A 22,936-nucleotide genomic window follows, 5' to 3' on the forward strand; every position below is an offset into this window, starting at 1 on the left:
GCGATGGCTACGGGAGAGGAGGGGGCCCACACACGGTCAGCGATGGACTCCGGAAAGGTGAGTATAGGAGAAATGAGTGCAGTGTGTGCGGTGTGATTGAAGCTGATATAAGTATAATGTAAATTCTGATGTCGTTGTTAATTGGTGATTCCCGATGTCATCATTTTAGTCTTCATTAATGAGACTGGTGAATTCTAATTAATAATGCACCCACTATATAAATTATTACAATCCCTATAGTCACAGTATAGGGTTCATTCCCCCATACATAGTGCTTACTGTACCGCTGTAAATTTGGCATAACGTGTACTATGTCTATATACTAAGTACTATATATTTGTTCCGATAATTAAGGATCACAAATAATTAAAGATGAAACCTAGTTAAATATTGGTAGCTTAATTTATGCTATCTATAAATTATCACTTTTTTGTTCTGGGTTGATTGCATTACCAGCCTTAAGGGAGTATCAGGGCAATTCCCTAGCCTCCCAATGCCTGGGTTCCCTAGCCTCCCAAAGCCCGGGTTCCCTAGCCTCCCAATGCCTGGGTTCCCTAGCCTCCCAATGCCTGGGTTCCCTAGCCTCCCAATGCCTGGGTTCCCTAGGCTCCCAAAGCCCGGGTTCCCTAGCCTCCCAATGCATGGGTTCCCTAGCCTCCCAATGCATGGGTTCCCTAGCCTCCCAATGCCTGGGTTCCCTAGTCTCCCAATGCCTGGGTTCCCTAGCCTCCCAATGCCTGGGTTCCCTAGTCTCCCAATGCCTGGGTTCCCTAGCCTCCCAAAGCCCGGGTTCCCTAGCCTCCCAATGCCTGGGTTCCCTAGCTTCCCAAAGCCCGGGTTCCCTAGCCTCCCAAAGCCCGGGTCGGGGATCAGGGAAATGCAACATGTTGGAAATCCTTGATTCACTAATTTAGAGCAAGAAATGATTGGGATCGGGGAGATGGGGATTTTTAACATGCAGTTTGTTGCTGATTCACAGATGGATCGACGGTGATTCTGCATTAATTCCCAAATAAATCATTTTTTGGGTGCCTTTCCTGTGAAAACCCACTGTGGGGGCAAATTCCGTTAACAAAATCATCCATATAGTTGTGGGAAACAAAAATGACCTGACGGCTCTGATTTTATTTTGAAGTTTGAAGAAATATGGGGTGAATGAGAAGGTGTTTAGAAGGTGAGTTAGTAATATATACGTTTGTAATAAATATATTATTTTCATTTAGGCAATGCCTTAGAGAAGAAAGGTGGGAAAGAGTTCATCGAGGCGGTTATTGAGCTGAAGAAAAAGAATGGCCCATTAGATGTAGCTGGAGGTAAGTGTTTTACAGGGGTTCAGTATGATTTGTCGAAGCACGGGATGCTGGCGGTCAGAATACCGTCAGTGGCATACCATCCATCAGAATCCCGACAGCCATTGTGGGTGCCTAACCCTCCCGGGTAGTGCCTAACCCTAACCCTCCATTCTCCGCTGCCTAAACCTAACCCTCCCCGCTTGATGCCTATCCCTTACCTCTCCTCCTAGGTGCCTAAACCTAACCTCCCATCCCCGATCCCTAACCCTCCCGGCCCCGTACCCTAACCCCCCTTCTGCTGCCTAAACCTAACTAGCGCACTCCCCTCCCCCGCTGTCAGGATGATCGGGGTGCCGGTATATTGACCGCTGGGAACCACTTCCGTTGGAAAGCTAACTGCTTCCCGTTTACACGTATAGCTTAATTTCCTAGCTGATAATGTCACCCAGCATGCAAAGGCAAGTATACATAATTGCATGGACCCAGTTCCTTAGTTAGAATTCATTAGAAGTAACTGTATTATTTAGGTAAGTGCAATCTAATGCAATAAACCATTTTAGGCCTCAGAGACTAGCAGAGCCTTCTATTAGAGATACAGGAAGAGCGATGCGCATAGACAAATGGTGTCCACCATTTGAATCAAATATCGTTAGCTCTGAGTAACAGCTGAAAGATCAGAAATTAAATTAGTTTAACTGTAGGGAGACTGTTACACAGCAACTACCTAGTACAAGAGACTGATTTATCAAACTTTCTCAAGAAGGCAGGTGGAGGTATTACCATTGTCAGACTGGGGAATGAAGTGTCCACCAAGGAAATGTAGTGGTGGGGGCCCATGAATAGGGGTGCGACCAGCCTCTATAAGGGGTGTGGCCAGCTACCACTGTGGCCTGGCTACAGTGCATCCGGAAAGTATTCACAGCGCTTCACTTTTTCCACATTTTGTTTTGTTACAGCCTTTTTCCAAAATGGAATAAATTATTTTTTCCCCTCAAAATACTAACACAATACTCCATAATGACAACGTGAAATAAGTTTTTTTTGAGATTTTTGCTAATTTATTAAAAATAAAAAACTAAGTAATTACATGTACATAAGTATTCACAGCCTTTGCCATGAAGCTCAAAATTGTGCTCATGTGCATCCTGTTTCCACGAACCATCCTTGTGATGTTACTACAGCTTAATTGGAGTCCACCTGTGGTAAATTCAGTTGATTGGACATGATTTGGAAAGGCACACACTTGTCTATATAAGGTCCCACACTTGACAGTGCATATCTGAGCACAAACAAAGCACGAAGTCAAAGGAATTGTCTGCAGACCTCCGAGACAGGATTGTCTCGACAAACAAATCTGGAGAAGGGTACAGAAAAATATCTGCTGCTTTGAAGGTCCCAATGAGCACAGTGGCCTCCATCATCCGGAAATGGAAGAAGTTGGAAACCACAGGACTATTCCATCTAAACTGAGTGATCGGGGGAGAAGGGCCCTAGTCAGGGAGGTGACCAAGAACCCGATGATCACTCTGTCAGAGCTACAGCATGTCCAGAAAGACAACCATCTCTGCAGCAATCTACCAATCAGGCCTGTATGGTAGAGTGGCCAGACAGAAGCCACTCTTTAGTAAAAAGCACATAGCAGCCCACCTGGAGTTTGCCAAAATGCACCTGAAGGACTCTCAGACCATGAGAAACAAAATTCTCTGTTCTCTGGTCTGATGAGACAAAGATTGTACTCTTTGGCGTGAATGGCAGGCGTCATGTCTGGAGGAAACCAGGCCAATACCATCCCTACAGTGAAGCATGGTGGTGGCAGCAACATGCTGTGGGGATGTTTTTCAGCGGCAGGAACTGGGAGACTAGTCAGGATAGTGGGAAAGATGAATGCAGCAATGTACAGAGACATCCTGGATGAAAACCTGCTCCAGAGCGCTCTTGACCTCGACGGTTCGTCTTTCAGCAGGACAACAACCCTAAGCACACAGCTAAGATATGAAAGGAGTGGCTTCAGGACAACTCTGTGAATCTCCTTGGGTGGCCCAGCCAGAGCCCAGACTTGAATCCGATTGATCATCTCTGGAGAGATCTGAAAATGGCTGTGCACCGACACTTCCCATCCAACCCGATGGATCTTGAAAGGTGCTGCAAAGAGGAATGGGTGAAACTGCCCAAAGATAGGTGTGCCAAGCTTGTGGCATAATTTTCAAATAGACGTGAGGCTGTAATTGCTGTCAAAGGTGCATCAACAAAGTATTGAGCAAAGGCTGTGAATACTTATGTACATGTGATTTTTGTTTTTTATTTTTAATAAATTTGCAAACATCTCAAAAAAATTTTTTATATATCATTATGGGGTATTGTGTGTAGAATTTTGAGGGAAAAAAATTATTTATTCCAGTTTGGATTAAGGCTGTAACATAACAAAATGTGGAAAAAGTGAAGCGCTGTGAATACTTTCTGGATGCACTGTTCTCATTATTGAGTGCATGTTCTGGAACCCTTTATAAATATATAGTAAATACTGCTAGTGCATGCATGATATTGTACCAGATTAGAAAACACACCATAGTACTGTGCAGTATAATGTATAAATTAAGTGCATAGTCTGGAACCTGATACCTACAGGAGGGGGTGGTCCCTTGGGCAGTAAGGCCCACTGGGAGTTTGCCCAGCGGGCCAGGGCAACCATGGGTGTTACTCATAGCAACCAATCAGATTCTCGCTGTTATTTTATAAAATGTACTATATATATGATGGCTAAAATCTGATTGGTTGCTCTGGGCAACACCTCTAATTGTCCTCTTCAGAAGGTTTCATAAATCTCCCCCGTAGTACGATTCTGTAGACATCACTTGCAACATTAGATTGAATTGGGCGGGATGTACTACGCATCGCATTTCAGATGCATTTCATCCCGCCACTTATTGGGTACATACCGGCGTTATTTGGATATTTGGCCACATTTTCATTTTAGTACATTTCACCCTATATATTTTGAGATTTGTGCAATATTCAAACTAGACTGTGATATCAAATTACGTGGGTACATGTAATCTGGTTAGGGGTACATGTAATCTGGTTGGGGATAGATGTAATCTGGTTGGGGGTACATGTAATCTGGTTGGGGGTACATGTAATCTGGTTGGATCTCTGCCATATAAGGCCCCCTCAGGTACCCTAGCTACCCTATACCACCACCGCTTGTATAGTGGAGCATAGAGCCACCGACCACCATGGTGAACACCACTCTAGCTCCCGGCACACTACAAAGCCCAGCATACTTAATTGCTCCAGTCTGCATTACTCTATTACATTCTAGTTTATTTAACACTGTGTCCAAGCCACCTCTAGTCTACCTGGTTAAATTGCCTCTTGTGTGGACTAACCGCCAGTCACCACTGTACAAATCCAACATGTTAGTACTCGTAGGGCCTAGAGTACTGACCTGGCTCACTCTGCTACTAAGACGCCCACTGGAAGCGGCACAGAGCTGTCTCACTGCGTTGAAATTTACACCAGGCCTATGGGATGCACCGTTTCTTCATCTGACATGGCATCCTGTGTAAGCGGTTCTGCGTCTTTAGACACAGCCGCTGTCAGCATCACGTCCGTGCCTGCCCAGCGTCTCAAACGCTGCTTAAAACATCGACCAATCACCACTGGCGTACTACTCTGAATCAGGCCGTAATGGCTACAGGAAAGCACATACAATAAACGTGTGCAAACAGTACAACATAAAATGGAATCGGTAGCCATTTCTACTAACATGCGGATATGCCGTTGTCCATTCAATGGTTAAGTCTTATAGTAACTCATTATTTCACCATCTGTTTATAGAGAATCCATCCTCTTGGGTGTTGAGGGGAGAAGTAGGCCCGCATGTAGCTACAGTAAGAGCACTGACCAGCCATCAGTGTGATAAAGATATCCGTCCCCACCATGAATATTGGTGCCACCATCTTGCACAGAACCATGGCATTACCAAATTTCCCAGTTAAACTGAGGAGACACGTGACCTCTAACGGACCTGTGTAAACAAAAAGCGTATTATTTGACAATACAGAGCTCAGCGCATTGTGTGGTAGATCTACTTTACTTGCATCACCCTTAGAAATCAGCTTTGAGGTTGACAGGCAAAAAAGCAACAAAGGTTGGAGCCTGCGGGGTAAATATACTAAGATGGGAGTTCTATTTAAGATGTTGGGATGTTGCCCATAGCAACCAGTCAGATTCCAGGTATTATCTTCTAGAAGGTGCTAGATAAATGAGAAGTAGAATCTGATTGGTTGCCATGGGCAACATCCCATCTCAGATAGAACTCCCATCTTAATAAATAATGCCCTATGTATTTAGGGGAGCCTTCCCTGTTTAGTGTCTGATGGCAAGCTGCAGAAGTGTCTGGTATTGTGGACCCTTTTAGGTGGCGGGTATGATTGGTTGCTATAGGCAACTTCTCCACATGTCCTCTGTGCTCTTTATAGGAGTCTTGACACATCTCCCCCAAAGTATCCTGATGTCTGCTTATGGTCAATATAGTCATTTGGTATGTATTTCATAAATACCCCAAGAAGTATTGTAGACAAAAACGTAAGGCTGTGCCACAAGTCCGGAAGACTTCAAAGTGGTTTTGACCTAAAGGTGGGTACACATTCATTTTGCCCTTCCTGAGCAACGTCGTTTACTATAATTTGCCAGTGTGTATGCCGCCGCCGAGCGACGTGCGGCCCCGCTGGGGCGTTAATGACCCTCACTGTCGGCCGTGCATGCAGCTCAATTTGGACTGTTGTCCACAAACTGCATGCACTGCCCAGCCGTGGCGTGACATCACTGAGCGATATGGTCATCATATCGCTCAGTGTGTACTCACTACCGCCGACCGCCTCGGCAGGGAAGGGAACAAACTAGGCGACGTCGCTCATAGAGCTCATCGCCTAGTTTGTACCCACCTTTAGATGGCATCCCCTGTATTATGACAAACGCCAGTCCCAAAAATGATTGCACAGGACCTCCATACAAAAGCATGTCCAACAAAGCCGAGACTGGGTAGTCACATGACTAGGTGCATTTGTCCCAGTACGAAAGCGTTGCATATTCCCATTGTCATTTCATGCATTCGTCAAATTACCCTTTATGTCAGAGGTGGACACAGAAAGCACAGCAGCTTTGTCTTTGGATGCAGCAGCTGTCTGAAAAGATGCTAATCCTGCAGGAGGCATCTTGTATTAAAATGCATCTCAGACCTGGTGCCTGCGTCCGAAGACATAGCATTGGATCACCGTCGCAATTACCAGTTGCAGTTGCAGCATTGCCCATCAAAGAAACCCTAAAGGTTGCTCAAAATGGCTGCCACATCTTCGCTGCCGAGGCTGGTAATTCTGCGTAAGAAGATGCAGTCACTGGACCCAACACACAAACAAAACGCTAAGCCTCTGCTTTGTGAGTTGGACCCTATCTCCTCTTCCAAAAGCCTGCAGCCTGTCTTCAGGCTGCGGAACGTCCAGGGCACTGCAGCTGGGGTCGCAGTGACATCACAGAACATGCATACTGTGCCCCGGTGCATGCATAGTCCATCGCTCACTTATGACTGATTGTGGACTGTGTGCAGGACTGAATCAGCCCCCTAGTGTCTTATATACACAGAAGTTAAATAGGTGCATTTGTACAACATTAAATGTATTGGCCAGCCCACACACAGGCCCTCGTTTCCGATGTACATTATAGACATTGGCCCTCATTCCGAGTTGTTCGCTCGCAAGGCGAATGTAGCAGAGTTACACACGCTAAGCCGCCGCCTACTGGGAGTGAATCTTAGCTTCTTAAAATTGCGACCGACGTACGCGCAATATTGCGATTACAAACGAGTTAGCAGTTTCAGAGTAGCTCCAGACTTACTCTGCCTGTGCGATCATTTCAGTGCTTGTCGTTCCTGGTTGACGTCACAAACACACCCAGCGTTCGCCCAGGCACTCCCACCGTTTCCCCGGCCACTCCTGCGTTTTTTCCGGAAACGGTAGCGTTTTCAGCCACACGCCCCTGAAACGCCGTGTATCCGCCCAGTAACACCCATTTCCTGTCAATCACATTACGATCGCCGGAGCGAAGAAAAAGCCGTGAGTAAAAATACTTTCTTCATAGTAAAGTTACTTGGCGCAGTCGCAGTGCGAACATTGCGCATGCGTACTAAGCGGATTTTCACTGCGATGCGATGAAAAATACCGAGCGAACAACTCGGAATGAGGGCCATTATTCAATACGATTTTCTGGCTTTTTTCATTTTAAACCATATTATTAGCAGACCTGTACATGTAATTTGAGTCCTGTAGGTTAAAAATATATTCTGAGATTTCCTAACAGTATGCGCACAATGTACAAATAAATACAAGGTGCGTTGTAAGTGGTTGAGGGCCGTATTCATGTCTGCACGCAGATGCAATTGCAATTTTCTAGGCTATGGAACTGCTAATGGGTCTAATTCAGACCCAGTTGCTGATATGCAAAAATCACTAGGTAGCAATCTTTGCACCTCCCGCCGGTACGCACATGTGCAAGGTCCTAAACTGCGTTCTGACCTGTAGGGGGCCGGTAACTGGGCATTGACGCCGCCTTTTGTGGGTGTCAACGCTCCGTTTAAGCGGTGCAGTATGGGCAACGGAGGCATGTCCGGAAAGTTCCTGCCAGTCGATGCGACCAAACACATGGCGGATAGCCGTCTGCTAAGGCTGCGTTGGCAGAGCGCTACTCTAAACATGCAAAAGCATCGCCGCTGTGTGATGCTTTTGCATGTCTGGGGGGGGGGCAGTGCTGGGCATCCCCACGCATGTCAAAGAAAATTATCGTAGATTTGCGTTTTTTCGCACATCTACGATCAGGTTTGAATCACCCCCAATGTTAGCAAGTGAAGCTGCCGCCCTGAAATCAAAATAGACACCCACCGGATCCATTGCAAACTCACTTGCAGTGGTGTACACATTCGTGGCCTATACGTAAGAATGACGAACATGGAGGCTAAGAGTCGGGCTATGGCTATGCAGACTGGACATAACAGTAACGACACATGCGCCATGTTTTGCACAAGCTCATAGCCATCAGCACATACACGCCCACCCCCGAAAACGGGCATGACACGCTGCGTTTTGTTAACCACTCCTCATAAACTCCCCGTTACCACCTCCAAAAGATCACTTCCTGTCATTCACTTTCCCATGCAATCCTCATTGCTAGCGGGATCGCATCGTCTCCTTCGCGCATGCGCATTGTGATTGCAGCACATGCTCAGTCTGCCAAAAATGAGTCCTTTGCGTGATAATTGTCTGTTGCGTGATAATCGGCAAGTGAAAACAAACTAGAGATGAGCGTGTTCGGTACGTCGATATCCGAACCCCCCCGAATTTCACCTATTTTACACGGTTCCGAGGCAGCCTCGGATCTTCCCGCCTTGCTCGGTTAACCCGAGCGAGCCCGAACGTCATCATCCCGCTGTCGGATTCTCGCGAGATTCGTATTCTGTATAAAGAGCCGTGCGTCGCCGCCATTTTCACTCGTGCATTGGAGATTGAACGGAGAGGACGTGGCTACGTTCTCTGCCTGAAAAGCTCCATATCTGTGCTCAGTGTGCTGCAAATATCTGTGCTCAGTGTGCTGCATTTTGGTGACCAACAGTATATAGTTGTACAGTACAGTAGGCCATTGCTGTATCTTGCAGCTCTGTCTCACTGCAAGTATCCATTCCATATCTGTGCTGCATTTTTGTGAGCAGTATATATAGTAGTACAGTGCAGCATTTTGGTGACCAACGGTATATAGTTGTACAGTACAGTAGGCCATTGCTGTATCTTGCAGCTCCGTGTCACTTCAAGTATCCATATCTGTGCGGCATTGTTGTGAGCAGTATATAGTAGTACAGTGCAGCATTGTGGTGACCAGTATATAGTAGTACAGTGCAGCATTGTGGTGACCAGTATACTACAGTACAATAGTCCAGTGCTGTTCTCGCTGCTCAGTGTCAGTTCTCCGTAGTATCATCAGTGCTCAATAAAATCAGTGCTCAGTATAATCAGTGATTGATCAGTATAATCAGTTCTCAGTATAATCAGTGCGCTGTTAGATGTGCGCCCGTTTTCTGCCATTAGTGCATTGGGATTTAGACAATTGATGAAGTTATTGTGTCCCCGGTACAAAATCCCATCTAGATTCCACTTCACTAGGCAGGCGATAGCGAGATTTTACCAATTAATATCAGTGATTTATAATTATTAATTACAGTGATCTTGCCAAATGATTCCAGTGATTTTGACCAATAATACCATTGATTAGAACGAATAATTCCTGTGATTTTGTCATTTTCTTCCAGTGATTTTGACCAATAATACCATTGATTAGAATGAATAATTCCTGTGATATTGAGGTGTTTGTGTCGCTTAGCTTAGCCGTCCAGCGACCACAGTGCACCTCTTTTTCTCTTTTCTTTGCATCATGTGCCGTTTGGGGACTATTTTTTTGAAGTGCCATCCTGTCTGACACTGCAGTGCCACTCCTAGATGGGCCAGGTGTTTGTGTCGGCCACTTGTGTCGCTTAGCTTAGTCATCCAGCGACCTCGGTGCAAATTTTAGGACTAAAAATAATATTGTGAGGTGTGAGGTGTTCAGAATAAACTGAAAATTAGTGGAAATTATGATTATTGAGGTTAATAATACTATAGGATCAAAATTACCCCCAAATTCTATGATTTAAGCTGTTTTTGAGGGGTTTTTGAAAAAAAAAACACTCGAATCCAAAACACACACAAAAAATTTTCAGGGAGGTTTTGCCAAAACGCGTCCGCATCCAAAACCAAAACACAAAACCCGAAAAATTTACGGTGCACATCTCTAGTACAAACATGAATTAGGCCCTGAATCGATAATCAAATGGAGTGCAGCGTTTTCCACTGTAAAACGCATTTTTGAAACCATTTTTTTAATGGCTTCAAAATACATTACATTTGTTTCAAATGTACATTTTTCTACTTCTCTCCGTAACAGGGAAAATCCGACACAGAAGCGCAAAGTCTTTAATTCAGAGCTTCCTCTCTGTGGGGTCTGTTTACTAGCCAACAGGCTATCAAAGCGGCTTTGAAAAATGTTATTAGGGGTCTATTCATGAAGCAGTGAAAACAGTGGAGAAACATACCAGTAGAGAAGTTACCCATGGTAACCAATCAGCATCTCCCGTACATTTTTGAGGGGTCTATTCATGAAGCAGTGAAAAGTGTGGAGAAGTGAGCCAGTGGAGAAGTTGCCCATGGCAACCAATCGGCATTGAAGTAACATTTATAATTTGCATACTATACAATTGTACGGAGCAGCTGATTGGTTGCCATGGGCAACTTCTCCACAGGCTCACTTCACTTGTTTCATTGCTTCATGAATAGACCCCATAGAGTGTACTTGATAAAAGCTTCCTTCAAAGCTGATTGGTTGCCATGGACAACTTCTCCACTGATCCTTTTCTCTACTGTTTTCGCTGCTTCATGAATAGACCCCTTAAAACGGCAACAGAAGTTAGTGCAAAGCCAGACTGATTTAATATTTATTTCTATTGCTGTTTTAAATCTGTCGATGAACAGCAGCGTAGACAACCTGGTGATTAGTAAATATACCCCGTTATATCTTCTACTATCAAGAAGTATAGTAGCGTCAATAGTAGTTGCTAGAGGTCCCGGCTATACGTCAGTGGCAGCAATCTGTTACTGTAAATAGAGTGAACGGTAGAGGTCTCAGGAAACATGAACGAGTCCCACAATATAACAAGTACTGTTATTGGGAAGAAAGGGGACTTGTTAAAGTTCTTGAATAAAGTTGAAAACCACTTTCGCGCAATGGATTACACGTGCACCTTTTAAACCAAATCATTTTACAGTTGTGATAATGGCTTTTTTCTCTGTAAGCCGCTAGCCCTCGGTGTTAACCTGTAAAGTTCACCAAATGTGTGCACTTTCTTTTTTTTCTTTTTTTTTTTTTAAGTACATCAAAACTCCCTAGACGTACACCCTGGTTACATTCTAATTCTAGAGTAAAAGTTGCAGTGCTAAGGTGAAACACTTAACTTGCCAATCCGGCCACATTTTGCATATAATCCGCCATCTGATTGCAGGAATGTCAGGTTGTTTTATTAGATTTCTCCTGAATTTATGAAGCATTCTCCATATGCCAAATTGAAACAGTGGAACATAAATTAGGACAAATTGGAAATGTCCAGAGCTCAACTTCTTCAATATGTTCGGGAGCAACGCCCAAGTGCACGATTGTTCTTGGTACTTCCCGTACTCTTGTGAAATTTATAGGTGACCTTGGTTTTCACTCTCGGTCCTTGACGATGGCCCTTTTATGTCTGCGGAGCGAAGAGAAAAGTAATAACACAGAGGGAACGAATGTGTTCATACCAAATTAAAGCAGGGTTTTTTTGGGGGCTTCTAGTCACCTCTTGAAAGATGTTGATCTGAAAAACACTGGCTTTCAATTACTTGCACATATTGCAATATTAATGCACAGCAGTGTCTTGGTCTGTTTAACGTTACAGCTGCAGATGTATTGTGACACGGAACAGCGTAGTGTAGCCGTGAGTACGGCTGCTTCCATGATACTTTATAGCCGCGTTTGCTGAGATATTTCACTGCTGATCTCTGCAAGTCTGTAATAAGTCTACTACATCTGTGCTTGTGAATGTAGGATAGATTACTCCCTAAGAGTAATGATGCATAAATGATAAGCTAAAGATTTATGCAGGCTAAAGGGCATTTAAGCCATACAATCATTTTCGATACGCTGTATCACTGTGTAAAATACATTGTTGATTGTCGAAGCTGATCATTTTATATTATTCTTCCACCAAGAAACCTTTAAGAACATCTGTCACACTCCGATAAGTCCGAGGCTTCTTTGTAGCCGCTGGTACCTTATTTGCAGTGTGTGAATGGATCTTGTGACTAGTGAAATCCGCCATGTGTAGGTAATCATCGCTAATACGCTGTTCTGTGCAACTCAGGCTCTGTATTCTTTATGGAACGTGTATCGATAAAAGAAAGGGGAAAATAGACAGTGGTTATAAAGGGATGGCTTTAATGTAGATCTCTTTTTTAGATTCACTGGGGCAGCTGTATTAACCTGGAGAAGGCATAAGGAAGTTATAAACCAGTGATATGTGCAAGGTGATAAGGGCACCAGCCAATCAGCTCCAATATGTAAATTAACAGTTAGGATCTGATTGGCTGCCGCCTTTATCACCTTGCACATATCACTGGTTTATCACTTCCTTATGCCTTCTCCAGGTTAATACATCTGCCCCATAGTGTGTTAAAATCAGACAAACAAACTCGTAGGGGCATACCGTATGTAATAGGGTCCAGAGGGGCGGGATGCCGGCCGATCTCTGACTTTTCAAAGTGGCAATCATGGTTTTGCATTGTAAATGATCGGCACTTTAGAGCAATGATCTCTCTTCAGGGACGCCAGTGGCGAGTCTTTTGTATACAGTGCACGAACAGAAGTGAATTTGCGCATCTTAGCGTATATGTCCACCCTATTCTGAGTAAGACCCAACTTGGCTCATTCAGTCTTTCTGGCTCATTCAGCGCTTTGCTTCGTAACCTGGGTAACGACAAAGCGATCACACAGAACCGCTCTGACATAGGGGCATTTCATGGACATCTATGAAAAGTTCTGTGCTATTCTGAGTGTTACATGTGGGGAAGCACTGGCGTTTCTATAATGGGTGCAGTGTGTGCGGTGCACGCGGGCCCCTGAGTCCAGAGGGGGCCCCCACCGCACACACTGCACCCATTTTTAAAATACTCACCCCTCCGAAGTCCAGCGCCGGCATCCGCAGCGCTATTAGAACTCCATGAAAATGGCTCAACGGCCATTTTCACTGAGTTCTGCGCATGCGCAGTAGAGAAATCTCAGGGAAAATGGCTGCCGCACCATTTTCCCGGAGATCTGCGCATGCGCAGTAGAGTGTGAGCCCTCTAGCGCTCAGACTCTACAGCACTCCGGGCAGAGAGGAGGGGGCCCCAACGGAGGAGGCTGAATATGGGCCTCCTCCTCTCTTAAAATGCCCCTGTGGGGAAGGGAAGCCTGTTTCTGACGGATCTCCTGCACCTAGCACGGGTCCACCTAGCAAGTGCCAATAATAATTGTGATGATTGCCACGGGCGGTGCAAAATCAAAGGGCAGCACTGGTTTCCGCTAGCATTAGTTGGACGGATACTAGCATTAGCATAAGGTAGTAAGTCAGGCTCCTGACGCTTCCCGCAGCTACAGACACTTTGCGTGCGTCTCACAATCAGCCCCACTGTAACATTCTCCATGACCTCCATATGATAGTGTAGTGGAGCCACCTCCCTGCTAAAGGCTGCTAAACCCATGTCCTTCCTCGTCTGTTCATAATCATATCACTGCGGTTAGACAGTGTCCCAGGTGGAAATGGAGTGAAAAGATGAAGACATTTTTTTTTTTTAAATACTAAAACTGTCTGAATTAAATGGTATCTTCATGTCTAAATTGACTTACATGTAAAATGTATATATTATACAGTATGTACTTTAATGATGTTAAAAAATTAGATTGGCTCCTGAGTATAAGAGGTGTCTACTGTGTTTTACTTATCCTTCTCAGGAGTTAGGTTATAGCTTTTATCTGTCTGGTGGTGTTCCTTCAGAAGTATCAGGATATTCTTTAGTACCTCACACTGGAGGGCTTAAGTCTGAGAACTTAGCAGCAGCTCACATTGGGGGAGATGTTTCATCATGCCTTGGAGAGCGATAAAGTGGAGTGAGGTAAAGTACCAACCATTCAGCTCCTAACTGCCGCGTTAAAGGCTGTGCTTGAAAAATTAGTTAGAAGCTGATTGGATAGTACTAAGGGCCAGATGCATCATCACTTGGAAAGTGATGAAATGGAGAGTAAAAAAGTACCAGCCAATCCGCTCCCAACTGTCAATTTTCAAACACAGCCTGTGACATGGCAGTTAGGACCTGATTGGCTGGTACTTTTTCACTCTCCATTTTATCACTTTCCAAGAGATGATGCATCTAGCCCAGTGGTAGCCAACCCTGGTCCTCAAGAGCTACCAACAGGTCACATTTTCCAGCTCAGCTAGCAGGTGCACAGGTGTAGTCATTACTAACTGACACATTTTAAAAGATCAGCAATTGGAGCTAATTACTTCACTTGTGATTCTGTGAGGAGACCTGGAAAATGTGAACTGTTGGTAGCTCTCGAGGACCAGGGTTGGCTTCCCCTGATCTAGCCCTTTATCTCTTTCCAAGGCTAGATACATCGCTCCTATTCTGAACCCAACTAACTACTGTATCATATCGATCACACGCCATCCAGATAGCAATGTTACAAATGCAAGGGCTTATAGCGCGTTGTATCACATCTAGCGTCCATCAGGTTAGAGATGGAGTTTCCATGTGTGTGCCATAGGAAAGGCCCCCATTATACAAATACCTTGTTTAAATATTTTGAACGCACTTTACATTTTTTTAAATGGTATTTGTAAATATTGCTTATTGGATAAGAGTATTTATAGTATTATGGCAATATACACTTCTGTTGAGAAATAGATATTTTGTGCAGTTTGTCTATATACAGTATATGGAATAGAGTTATGGATCCAAGGAACTCTGATATAGTTAATAACTCCTCCTAGATAGTAAAATGCTCCCGGAACGCCCGTGAGGTAGTATAGCAAGGTTAAAGGTTGCGCTTTCTGACACAGATTTGTTTGTTTCCGTGTTGTGATTAGCCGCAGTGAGTTCGGGCCATGGATTGCCAGCAAAGTTTGTCATTCACTGCAACAGCCCCAGCTGGGGTTCTGACAAGTGTGAAGAACTGCTGGAGAAGACGGTAAAGAACTGCCTGGCTCTGGCCGATGAGAAGAAAATCAAATCCATTGCTTTCCCTTCGATCGGCAGTGGAAGGTGGGTAATATGTCATTGGAATAACTGCTGCCAGTCACATTCAGTGTTAGACTGGACCGGAGTGAATGTGGCATTGATGTAGGACAGTGATGGGCAACCTGATATAGTTCTGCCCTCCGTCCTCCAAAAGGGCAGCACATTGCTCAGTTCAGTCCTAAACCAATCTCTGCACCTCCCAATCATTAATCAGAAACCGCACGCACAAGGAGGCTTTCCACTGGAAATGAATTTTCTTTTTCATCCACTAGGGGTCACTGGAGTACTCTTGGGATATGGATGGCTTCGCAGAAACAAAGGCACTGAATATTTAAATTTAGAACTCTCCACCCCTCCATATCCCAGAGTACCTCAGTGTACGACCTCAGTGTTTTTTCCGTGCTCAAAGCACTAACAACGGCTTGTGGGAGTTCCCACACTTTGTGGAAGATTTTTATTAATTTTTCATTTTTACTTTTTCATTTTTAATTTTTACACTTCCCTTCCCAGTTTCTATAAAAACATGGGTCCGGGATGGTGCCGCTGCAAGGCAGCGCATGGCGTGTTGGTCCTCACAAAGAGCACCCTCACAGCCACAGGCAGCCCACTGTCTCCTGCAAGCTGGAGACATGACGAGATGACTGAAGAGCTGGACGGAGCTTACACATAGAAGCCCCGTCGCAGCCATGACTGGAGATGACTGAAGAGCTGGACGGAGCTTACAAATAGAAGCCCCGTCGCAGCCATCATCTGAACAGCTGGACAGAGCTTACACATAGAAGCCCCGTCGCAGCCATGATCTGAACAGCTGGACGGAGCTTACACATAGAAGCCCCGTCGCAGCCATGATCTGAGAAGCTGGACAGAGCTTTCAGACAGAAGCCCGTCGCAGCATGAAGGAAGTGTCGCAGACCTTTCTGCAAAAGGTATGCTGGGGAAACGGGACGGTCAGCGCAGGCTGCCGTCCCGCTGTGTGGGGTCCGTGGGTAAAGCGACCGCTGTAACGCCAGTGCCCTGTCTGCCGCTCAGACGCTCCACGCTCCGTCCCCCAACAGGCGCTTCTTCCTCCCGCACGCCGCCCGCCACGGCCGCCAGCGGTGCTCACACAGGGAGACCCGCCGCACAGAACTTCAATCCGTGTGTTCAGTGAGACGGACAAACAGGCCCGCGCAGCTTGCCTAGCGACGCCGCGCTCCGGCCAGCCGATCACTGCTGCTCTGGGTTCTTCGCCTCCCTGCAATAAGCTTCCCGGCTCCCCGCTGAGACACAGCGCTACAGGGAGTACAGGGAAGGGGGAGGGAGTGGGAGATCTGGCAGATTACTGCGTGGCTGCAGCTGCCAAATGATACAAGTAATAGGCTGTTGAGTCTATATATATCTATATTATCTATATAAGTTATTAATAATAACAGATTATCTATAGAAGATATTAATACATAATAACTGCAGCCAGAGCTTATGTTAAATATGACCTGTCTGTGATTGTATTGTAACCTGCATGTCAGTGTATACTAGACTGTGTTTTTATCAGTGTATACTAGACTGTGATTCTCAGTGGCAGCAGGTATTGTAACTTCTCCTATGAGTTTCAATGTAAGCATGGCATGGGGGCCATTTTTAATCATGTTTTCCTGTTTCTTCCAGGGATAATTCCAGAACATTCCTACACTACATCTCTACGCCACCGGAGGCGCAGGGGTGTTAGTGGGAAATTTGGTTCAGGTTTCACATAGGCCCATGTAAACTGTATTTAGCCATATATATATATATATATATATATATATATATATATATTACGCACCTTAAGTAAACATTTTACTAATTAGTGCAAGTGTCTGTTACTTTGGCTATTGGGGTGTCTGTCTGTGGGGTAAGCCTCCAACACAGACTACATATAAGGTTTACTACAATGTCTGTACATAAATCTACCACAAATTCTGTTGGTTTGTACGGTTCCACTCCGTAAGCCGTGTCAGTCCTAGATCCTATGTTAAACATAACTCCGCTCGATGGAGCGGTAATATCGGAGTTCACTCCGCCAGCTCTAACAAAGGAGTCTCAGTATTTCCAAAGGTCCAATTTTCCCTTTGGGTACCAAGGTGTTAATTTAACTGGTTTTATAATTTAATCTGACAATTTTATGTCAATTCTCACAACGATACTACAAGTGAGAAGGGTACATTAGACCAGCAGTCAGATAGTGGGGTGTTTTGACAACATACATTGCTAATAACCAGTAAGTCAGTGTCTCAATTGTTACAGAGACTAAGTAGACTTTAACATCTAGTCTGTCGATTTTCATAAACAACAGATCTTCAATGAGTTATTATTTAGAATATCTGACTAACATTTAACCCTATTTACCCGTTTTCCACATCTAAATGGGACAATCCGTCATTGGTGAATTCGTCTGTGACAAACAAATTTGGGTTACTAGACGCTCTATGTATGGAAACAATGACGATCACTGTTAATAAAAAGCTGCAGAGTATCTCTGTAAAGCTTCTGCTGACACCTGTTACCTCGATTCTTGCTTTTCATCGTCGCTAGTTTCACCAAAACAAGGCCAGAAGTTGTTTGGTCCTAAATTTAATATTCAGGCCTCCGGTATCAAAACGAAAATACTTTGGCCCGACGTTTAATCCCTTTAGACTTCAGTCTTTTCAAGGCTGTGGTACAAAAACAGTCACGACTGGTAACGCCAAGGTGCTAAAGTCAACAAGCCAGTGGCTTAACGGCCTCTCAGGCCATATAGAATTTCCAATTGTGGAAGCGCGCCTTTACACGTGACATTTGCCGGGTTTCCAAACATCTACTCATGGATGTATCCGCTATTTCTCTATCGTCCTAGTGGATGCTGGGGTTCCTGAAAGGACCATGGGGAATAGCGGCTCCGCAGGAGACAGGGCACAAAAAGTAAAGCTTTAGGATCAGGTGGTGTGCACTGGCTCCTCCCCCTATGACCCTCCTCCAAGCCTCAGTTAGGTTTTTGTGCCCGGCCGAGAAGGGTGCAATCTAGGTGGCTCTCCTAAAGAGCTGCTTAGAAAAGTTTAGCTTAGGTTTATTATTTTCAGTGAGTCCTGCTGGCAACAGGATCACTGCATCGAGGGACTTAGGGGAGAAGAAGTGAACTCACCTGCGTGCAGGATGGATTGGCTTCTTTGGCTACTGGACATTAGCTCCAGAGGGACGATCACAGGTACAGCCTGGATGGTCACCGGAGCCTCGCCGCCGGCCCCCTTGCAGATGCTGAAAAGAGAAGAAGGTCCAGAATCGGCGGCAGAAGACTCCTCAGTCTTCTTAAGGTAGCGCACAGCACTGCAGCTGTGCGCCATTGCTCTCAGCACACTTCACACGGCAGTCACTGAGGGTGCAGGGCGCTGGGGGGGGGCGCCCTGGGCAGCAATGAAAATCCTTTTTTTGGCAAAAAATACCTCACATATAGCCTCCGGGGCTATATGGAGATATTTAACCCCTGCCAGAATCCATTTTTAAGCGGGAGACGAGCCCGCCGAAAAGGGGGCGGGGCCTATCTCCTCAGCACACAGCGCCATTTCCTCACACAGTTCCGCTGGTCAGGAAGGCTCCCAGGCTCTCCCCTGCACTGCACTGCAGAAACAGGGTTAAATCAAGAGAGGGGGGGCAAAATTTGGCGAAATTGTGATTTTATAAAAGCAGCTATAAGGGAGCACTTATTATAAGGCTATCCCTGTAAAATATAGCGCTTTGGTGTGTGCTGGCAAACTCTCCCTCTGTCTCCCCAAGGGGCTAGTGGGGTCCTGTCCTCTATCAGAGCATTCCCTGTGTGTGTGTGCTATATGTCGGTACGTGTGTGTCGACATGTATGAGGACGATGTTGGTGAGGAGGCGGAGCAAATTGCCTGTAATGGTGATGTCACTCTCTAGGGAGTCGACACCGGAATGGATGGCTTATTTATGGAATTACGTGATAATGTCAACACGCTGCAAGGTCGGTTGGCGACATGAGACGGCTGGCAAACAAATTAGTACCTGTCCAGGCGTCTCAAACACCGTCAGGGGCGTTAAAACGTCCTTTTACCTCAGTCGGTCGACAGACACAGACACGGACACTGATTTCAGTGTCGACGGTGAAGAAACAAACGTATTTCCCTTTAGGGCCACACGTTACTTGTTAAGGGCAATGAAGGAGGTGTTACATATTTCTGATACTACAAGTACCACAAAAGAGGGTATTATGTGGGATGTGAAAAAACTACCTGTAGTTTTTCCTGAATCAGATAAATTAAATGAAGTGTGTGATGATGCGTGGGTTCCCCCCGATAGAAAATTATTGGCGGTATACCCTTTCCCGCCAGAAGTTAGGGCGCGGTGGGAAACACCCCTTAGGGTGGATAAGGCGCTCACACGCTTATCAAAACAAGTGGCGGTACCGTCTATAGATAGGGCCGTCCTCAAGGAGCCAGCTGACAGGAGGCTGGAAAATATCATAAAAAGTATATACACACATACTGGTGTTATACTGCGACCAGCGATCGCCTCAGCCTGGATGTGCAGAGCTGGGGTGGCTTGGTCGGATTCCCTGACTAAAAATATTGATACCCTTGACAGGGACAGTATTTTATTGACTATAGAGCATTTAAAGGATGCATTTCTATATATACGAGATGCACAGAGGGATATTTGCACTCTGGCATCAAGAGTAAGTGCGATGTCCATATCTGCCAGAAGATGTTTATGGACACGACAGTGGTCAGGTGATGCAGATTCCAAATGGCACAAAGGTGTATTGCCGTATAAAGGAAGAGGAGTTATTTGGGGTCGGTCCATCGGACCTGGTGGCCACGGCAACTGCTGGAAAATCCACCGTTTTTACCCTAAGTCACATCTCTGCAGAAAAAGACACCGTCTTTTCAGCCTCAGTCCTTTCGTCCCTATAAGAGTCATATCTGCCCAGGGATAGAGGAAAGGGAAGAAGACTGCAGCAGGCAGCCCATTCCCAGGAACAGAAGCCTTCCACCGCTTCTGCCAAGCTCTCAGCATGACGCTGGGACCGTACAGGACCCCTGGATCCTACAAGTAGTATCCCAGGGGTACAGATTGGAATGTCGAGACGTTTCCCCCTCGCAGGCTCCTGAAGTCTGCTTTACCAAGGTCTCCCTCCGACAAGGAGGCAGTATGGGAAACAATTCACAAGCTGTATTCCCAGCAGGTGATAATCAAATTACCCCTCCTACAACAAGGAAAGGGGTATTATTCCACACTATATTGTGGTACTGAAGCCAGAAGGCTAGGTGAGACCTATTCTAAATCTAAAAAATTTGAACACTTACAAAGGTTCAAATCAAGATGGAGTCACTCAGAGCAGTGATAACGAACCAGGAAGAAGGGGACTATATAGTGTCCCGGGACATCAGGGATGCTTACCTCCATGTCCCAAATTTGCCCTTCTCACTAAGGGTACTTCAGGTTCGTGGTACAGAACTGTCACTATCAGTTTCAGACGCTGCCGTTTGGATTGTCCACGGCACCCCGGGTCTTTACCAAGGTAATGGCCGAAATGATGATTCTTCTTCGAAGAAAAGGCGTCTTAATTATCCCTTACTTGGACGATCTCCTGATAAGGGCAAAGTCCAGGGAACAGTTGGAGGTCGGAGTAGCACTATCTCGGATACTGCTACAACAGCACGGGTGGATTCTAAATATTCCAAAATCGCAGCTGATCCCGACGACACGTCTGCTGTGCCTAGGGATGATTCTGGACACAGTCCAGAAAAAGGTGTTTCTCCCGGAAGAGAAAGCCAGGGAGTTATCCGAGCTAGTCAGGAACCTCCTAAAACCAGGAAAAGTGTCAGTGCATCATTGCACAAGGGTCCTGGTAAAAATGGTGGCTTCCTACGAAGCAATTCCATTCGGCAGATTTCACGCAAGAACTTTTCAGTGGGATCTGCTGGACAAATGGTCCGGATCGCATCTTCAGATGCATCAGCGGATAACCCTATATCCAAGGACAAGGGTGTCTCTCCTGTGGTGGTTACAGAGTGCTCATCTTCTAGAGGGCCGCAGATTCGGCATTCAGGATTGGATGCTGGTGACCACGGAGGCCAGCCCGAGAGGCTGGGGAGCAGTCACACAAGGAAAAAATTTCCAGGGAGTGTGATCAAGTCTGGAGACTTTTCTCCACATAAATATACTGGAGCTAAGGGTAATTTTATAATGCTCTAAGCTTAGCAAGACCTCTGCTTCAAGGTCAGCCGGTATTGATCCAGTGGGAAAAACATCACGGCAGTCGCCCACGTAAACAGACAGGGCGGCACAAGAAGCAGGAGGGCAATGGCAAAAACTGCAAGGACTTTTCGCTGGGCGGAAAATCATGTGATAGCACTGTCAGCAGTGTTTCATTCCGGGAATGGAAACTGGGAAGCAGACTTCCTCAGCAGGCACGACCTCCACCCGGGAGAGTGGAAACTTCATCGGGAAGTTTTTCCACATGATTGTGAACCGTTGGGAAATACCAAAGGTGGACATGATGGCGTCCCGTCTGAACAAAAAACGGGACAGGTATTGCGCCAGGTCAAGAGACCCTCAGGCAATAGCTGTGGACGTTCTGGTAACACCGTGGGTGTACCAGTCGGTGTATGTGTTCCCTCCTCTGCTTCTCATACCTAAGGTACTGAGAATTATAAGACGTAGAGGAGTAAGAACTATACTCATGGCTCCGGATTGGCCAAGAAGGACTTGGTACCCGGAACTTCAAGAGATGCTCACAGAGGACTTATGGCCTCTGCCGCTAAGAAGGGACTTGCTTCAGCAAGTACCATGTCTGTTCCAAGACTTACCGCAGCTGCGTTTGACGGCATGGCGGTGGAACGCCGGATCCTAAGGGAAAAAGGCATTCCGGAAGAGGTAATTCCTACCCTGGTCAAAGCCAGGAAGGAGGTGACCGCACAACATTATCACCACATGTGGCGAAAATATGTTGCGTGGTGTGAGGCCAGGACGGCCCCACGAAGAAATTTCAACTCGGTCGATTCCTGCATTTCCTGCAAACAGGAGTGTCTATGGGCCTCAAATTGGGGTCCATTAAGGTTCAAATTTCGGCCCTGTCGATTTTCTTCCAGAAAGAATTGGCTTCAGTTCCTGAAGTCCAGAAGTTTGTCAAGGGAGTATTGCATATACAACCCCCTTTTGTGCCTCCAGTGGCACTGTGGGATCTCAACGTAGTTCTGGGATTCCTCAAATCACATTGGTTTAAAACCAGTCAAATCTGTGGATTTGAAGCATCTCACATGAAAAGTGACCATGCTCTTGGCCCTGGCCTGGGCCAGGCGAGTGTCAAATTGGTGGTTTTTTTCTCAAAAAAGCCCATATCTGTTTGTCCATTCGGACAGGGCAGAGCTGCGGACTCGTCCCCAGTTCTCTCCCTAAGGTGGTGTCAGTGTTTCACCTGAACCAGCTTATTGTGGTGCCTTGCGCCTACTAGGGACTTGGAGGACTCCAAGTTGCTAGATGTTGTCAGGGCCCTGAAAATATAGGTTCCAGAACGGCTGGAGTCAGGAAAACTGACTTGCTGTTATCCTGTATGCACCCAACAAACTGGGTGCTCTTGCTTCTAAGCAGACTATTGCTAGTTGGATGTGTAATACAATTCAGCTTGCACATTCTGTGGCAGGCCTGCCACAGCCAAAATATGTAAATGCCCATTCCACAAGGAAGGTGGGCTCATCT

At 45.8% G+C, this 22,936-nt stretch overlaps 1 protein-coding gene across 4 annotated transcripts in view; it reads left to right on the forward strand.

The window, feature by feature from the left end:
- Nucleotides 1-22,936, forward strand: part of LOC134933485 (core histone macro-H2A.1) — a 107,846-nt gene that overhangs the window by 77,079 nt on the left and 7,831 nt on the right. For all 4 annotated transcript variants that reach the window (XM_063928722.1, XM_063928724.1, XM_063928723.1 and 1 more), the window contains exons 7-8: nt 1,224-1,313; nt 15,079-15,253. In XM_063928722.1, the coding sequence (XP_063784792.1) occupies nt 1,224-1,313; nt 15,079-15,253 (265 nt within the window). The remainder of the gene's footprint in view (nt 1-1,223; nt 1,314-15,078; nt 15,254-22,936) is intronic.

This window comes from Pseudophryne corroboree, chromosome 6 (assembly GCF_028390025.1).
Source record: "Pseudophryne corroboree isolate aPseCor3 chromosome 6, aPseCor3.hap2, whole genome shotgun sequence".
In the NCBI taxonomy this organism is placed as follows: domain Eukaryota; kingdom Metazoa; phylum Chordata; class Amphibia; order Anura; family Myobatrachidae; genus Pseudophryne; species Pseudophryne corroboree.